The 5116-nt window shown below is 29.1% G+C and overlaps 1 protein-coding gene across 1 annotated transcript; it reads right to left on the bottom strand.

The window, feature by feature from the left end:
• Positions 1–226: 226 nt before the first annotated feature.
• On the bottom strand, positions 227–3917 carry LOC114125131 (prisilkin-39-like). The gene is made up of 3 exons (XM_027988646.2): positions 3750–3917; positions 3503–3605; positions 227–1123 (listed from the first exon to the last, which is right to left on the bottom strand). The coding sequence occupies exons 1-3, from the start codon at positions 3753–3755 to the stop codon at positions 351–353; spliced, it is 882 nt and encodes a 293-aa protein (XP_027844447.1). The 5' UTR covers positions 3756–3917; the 3' UTR covers positions 227–350.
• Between the last annotated feature and the right edge of the window lie 1199 nt (positions 3918–5116).

Genomic DNA, 5116 nt, shown 5'->3' with positions numbered 1-5116 from the left:
TCAATAGTATACCTGTACATTTTGTTTAATAATATCTTTTAATGAACTCATAACCATTAATGTTTAATATAATATGTAATATGGGAGAAATATTTCTTCTACTAATATTTTTAACTAGCACAAGTAAGTGCATTAATAAATTATAATTAATTCATCACAAGTTAATGTGCTACTTTAAATTAAAGGACATATAATAAATGTTTTCAAATGAATAAAGTACTAATAATTTTAAAATAAATGTATTTATTTATTTTTTATTTTATTTTGTATTTAGAATATAATTCTAAAAACACACATTATTCATTGATTAGCATTGTTACGTTTTCGTTTCATAAATATTTTGTCGTCGTCTATTTTTTGTTGATGTTGAAAGTCTGAGATCCCAAGTATTCTGTTGCGCCGTAAGATGCAGCTTTTGGTGCAACTGTGCTTGATACGAATTCAGCGCTGTTCACGGCAGCAGCAGAGTTGGCAGAATATGCCAAAGGAGATGCTCCAGAGTATGCAGAGTAAGATGCTGGGTAAGCACCGTATACTGAGGCTGGAGATGCAGCTGAGTAGGTCGAGTAAGATGCTGGGTAGGCAGCGGAGTATGCTGAGTAAGATGCTGGGTATGCAGCAGAGTGAGCTGAGTAAGATGCTGGGGAGGCACTGTAGAAAGAGGTAGCCGGAGATGCAGCTGAGTAGGTCGAGTAAGATGCTGGGTAGGCAGCGGAGTATCCAGAGTAAGATGCTGGGAAGGCAGCAGAGTTAGCGGAGTAAGATGCTGGGTAGGCAGCGGAGTAGGCGGAGTAAGATGCCGGGAAGGCAGACGACGAGTAAGATGCTGGGAAGGCAGCAGAGTTAGCGGAGTAGGATGCTGGGTAGGCTACAGAGTTGGCTGAGTAAGATGCAGGGAAGGCAGACGACGAGTAAGATGCTGGGAAGGCAGCAGAGTTAGCGGAGTAAGATGCTGGGTAGGCACCAGAGTAGGCTGAGTATGAGGCTTTGGAAACGGCTGGGTAAGATGAGTATGACACTGCGGGGTATGCACCTGAGTAAGCTGAGTAGGATGATGGGTATGCTGATTGATATCCAGATTTGTATCCAAATCCAGATCCGTATCCATAACCAGATCCGTATCCTAGAAAAATAATATATAAAATTAGGTTATAAATTAAATTAGAAATAATTTTAATATAAAAATATTTGAGAAACTAATTAAACAACTAAATTTTTGATTTGGAAACGCATATTGCGCATAAATACGATTTGATATTTACTATTATTTTGGTTTATACGAGTATAATAATATTTAAATAGTTAAAAACCTATTGAATACTCAGATGTACAAATGCTCGAATATTCTTAAATACCCAAAGTAAAATAATAAAATTAAAACATGTTAAAGTAGAAAGTAGTAATATAATATAATATAACTATGCATTATTGAGGAATACATACGACAAATTAACATGAATAATTATAATTTTAGTACCTATTGACTATAGTTCTAGTATAATATATTTAATATTATAAAGTTAAAACACAATCGAAGTGTTATAAAACTGTACGTTTAATAATAATCTTAGTTTTAAACTAGCTGTTTAACATTTTACTCAATTTTAGTATAGTGATCATTTTTGTACATAATATTTCAATTTAAGATACTGATACTAGAAAATATATTTTAAAGATGTAATTTTATTCGTTATTTGTTACCGAAAACTACGAAAATTGTTTATAGACCACTGTACAGTTTTCTATTCTATTAATATTATGTTAGACGCATAACCTGTAATGAATATAGAAATATGTGAATTAAAAACATTTGAATAAATTTGGTAGAAGAAAAAATTGTGTAAATAGTGGGACTTAATAATTGAATGCGATAGATGAGAAAAATCATAATTATTAAAAATAAAATGAAATTACATTATGTCTCATCCTCATATTTCTATAGAGATTAATTATCTACTCCGTACGAGTTCTCGAAAAGTCACTAAATGTATAGATTTATTTATTAAGATAATTATTTATTTGAGTTTTTTTATTTTTTTAGTATACGAATGTAATGAGTTTTAATGGATAAATAAAATATAGTTTATAGGTATTTACAGTATAATTATTTTTCAAACTATATTAAATATTGAGTTGATTTAAAAATCAAATAAAAACAACTTAATCTAAACATTTTATTATTAAAACAGTATCTACTTATTCAGTATCGTATAAGAGTTTGTCTTAAAATACAGTTATAACACGTATTTTCTAGATATAAAATAGCCTTGTGGTTCCACGCACATAATATAATGTTACTATCGATCAAATTTAACTCGCACAACTTATATAAGAAGTAAAGTTTATAATCAAATCAGCGAAAATATACCACTTATGTTTCCCACGTTATGTCGTAAAATTAAAATATAATACTAAGGCGTGACAAAATATATTTTAGCGTGTTATTTGTTATGCTAATATCATAATGCAGGTTCGTAGTAAAATGGATTAAAAGAAAATGTATTATTAAATTCAATGAATTATACGAGCCTGAAATGATGCGATACTGAGATCAAGTTATTATTATAATCTATGATTAACTATTATATTTCAGAATTAAATATCTTTACGTATCTAAGAATAACAAAACATATTTAAAAATAAATATTCATAAATCATAGTTAATTTGATATTATGAATAAAATTTAAATAATATGTAGTTAAAAAAAAAAATTAAACACATTTCATAACGTATTATAGAGTTATAATTTTATTAGGCCTTCTATTTTTACTATTTAAAATTTAAATATTTGGTTGAAGAAATTAACCGGTTAATTCTCGAATTGTTAATTATGTTCGCTCTTAATAAAAATAGAATAAATGTTATACAATAATATTATGTAACTTGAAAATACGATTAGTTTAACATAATGTCCAATTTAGTTAACACTTTTTTAATGTTTGTATCGTGGCTATTTATTTATTCGTACAATAATATATTATAATGAACGACGGTAGCAGTGCACGCCTCAAGAGAGTAAAATACGAAGTGACTGAATAATATAGGAATGTATGTACAGGCGACTTAAGTATACATTGAATTGAATATTATACGAAACATTTAATAAATCGTTAAGGTATTTTATGGATATGTTTAAATACAATAAAAACTACATTACCAGTAATATAATATTATCACATACTCAATCAATGTGCACGGTAAAAAACATAACCGTCTTGTTAAATAAGTTACACTGGAATTATCGGAATTCTCTTTGATTGTGCCGCCTAATCTAGTAATAATTATATGAAAATGATAGGTACTCAGAACTCTGACTGACATCAACACTATAAGAAGTGTACGAATCAAATCACAGGAATATAATCATGAACCGGAGACGCCCTTTGCAGTGATTGTCGAATTAGATTTATATAGAACTAATATATTTTTAACTATGTCCGTGTGTAATTACACCGGACAAAAAAATCGAAGACGTATACACGTATATTAGAAATAAATTACCTAGAGAGGATCCAGCGTGTCCAAATTCGTAGCTACGTTTCGTCGGCTGTTCCTTGGTTTCAGCGAACGCCGAGGCGACCAAAAGTAAAGTGATACATAAGACCTGTAGAAACATAAAATAAAATAATTATAACAATAATAAAAATGCATTATGATTGGTTTAAACGAAAATTCTATTTTTTCGAATGTGAATCATATATATATACTTTCAAAACAAACATAATGTTTAATAATAATGTCTACTTGCCTTCATATTGGAGATGATTTTGGTGGTTATCTGACGAAGACGACGACGGTGTTCCGTAGGTATGCTGCTCGAAGGTAGGTGCTCGTGCAGATGGCTGGAACGAATTGTGTCCAAGTGGTCCTCGGCCCGGCCTTATAAAGGAACTTTTTGCATGATGGGCGACTATTAAATCCCGATAACCCGTACAAAAAGAATAATTGCATACGGGGTGAGATGAATACGGAACGACGCTCGCTTCTTTCATTGGCAGAGGATGACAGTGGGGATCTTCATATCCAGTTTTTTTTTCCACCCGTCCCGAAGAAAACTAAAACTTGTTTGCAACCGCAATGGCTGTACGCCAAAATCTTTAAATCTTCTTCATCTCATTGGAAAAAGAAAAAATTAAATGTTCGTAAAAAGTTGTTTTGTTACCTATAATCTTGCGTACGCTCAAGGACTGTCCGTGGGATTGCTTTTAATGTCCAATTACTTTTATTTTATATTTTTTTTCTTAACGACTCGCGGTTTTGCCTCGGAGTCAGTCAGTCTTCTCGTACGTTAGTGTTTGGATTTAGATCTCTTTAAAATAAAAAATAAAATTATAATATATTACTTTTAAAGACGTTTTATGGAATTCACTTGTAAATTTTTAATATCCTTAGTTGACTTAACAAGCACATACAGCTAGTTGTAATCTATACTACAAAAATTAGGAGTCATTCGGTGTGTAAACGCAGATTATATCCATATGCGTACAGATTAATAATATTATTATACATAAATGTTGCTAATTTTTATGCAATTTAAGTAATAAAATCGATTTAAGGTAAATACATTGATACAATTTTTTTTTTAAATTTATTTAAATATAAATGAAAGTATTATTTTTTTATCTGGTTAAATAAAATCAAATTATATTTAGAATAATATAACATAATATTATATTACTTTCGATTAATAAATCGTTAAAAAAATATGTAAAAAAAAAAAATAATATGTGTGCAAAAAAAAAAAAAACGTTTTAAACTAAAAAAAAAATTGTTATATTCAAATGCAATAGTACATAATCACGTAATACTATACAGACGTAATACGCCTCAGTTCGTTTATCACAAATTAAAACTAATGTTGTATCTACTTCCTAATAGTATTTTAAATTTGAAAGCAATGATAAATTATGATGATAGTATAATTATTATGGATAGAATTCTATTAACTAAAAAAAAAAAATTAACTTAACAATTAAATATTACAGCAAATATGATATTATAATTTATAAGTAACCTTGTATTAAAACTAAAAACGAAACTTTAAATACCTAAACAAACTACATTTACTTACAGTCAGATATATTTTCAGTTAAACGAGGTAATTTATAATAAATA

This window comes from Aphis gossypii, chromosome 3 (genome assembly GCF_020184175.1).
Source record: "Aphis gossypii isolate Hap1 chromosome 3, ASM2018417v2, whole genome shotgun sequence".
NCBI classification, from domain to species: domain Eukaryota; kingdom Metazoa; phylum Arthropoda; class Insecta; order Hemiptera; family Aphididae; genus Aphis; species Aphis gossypii.
The sequence above is the reverse complement of the archived record's forward strand: the minus strand, read 5'-3'. Positions and strand labels throughout refer to the sequence as shown.

Coding starts and splice junctions, on each gene's coding strand:
- LOC114125131 (XM_027988646.2), bottom strand. Junction 1,124..3,502: donor ACACGCTGGATCCTCTCTAG/GTAATTTATTTC, acceptor TTATTTTTCTAG/GATACGGATCTGGTTATGGA.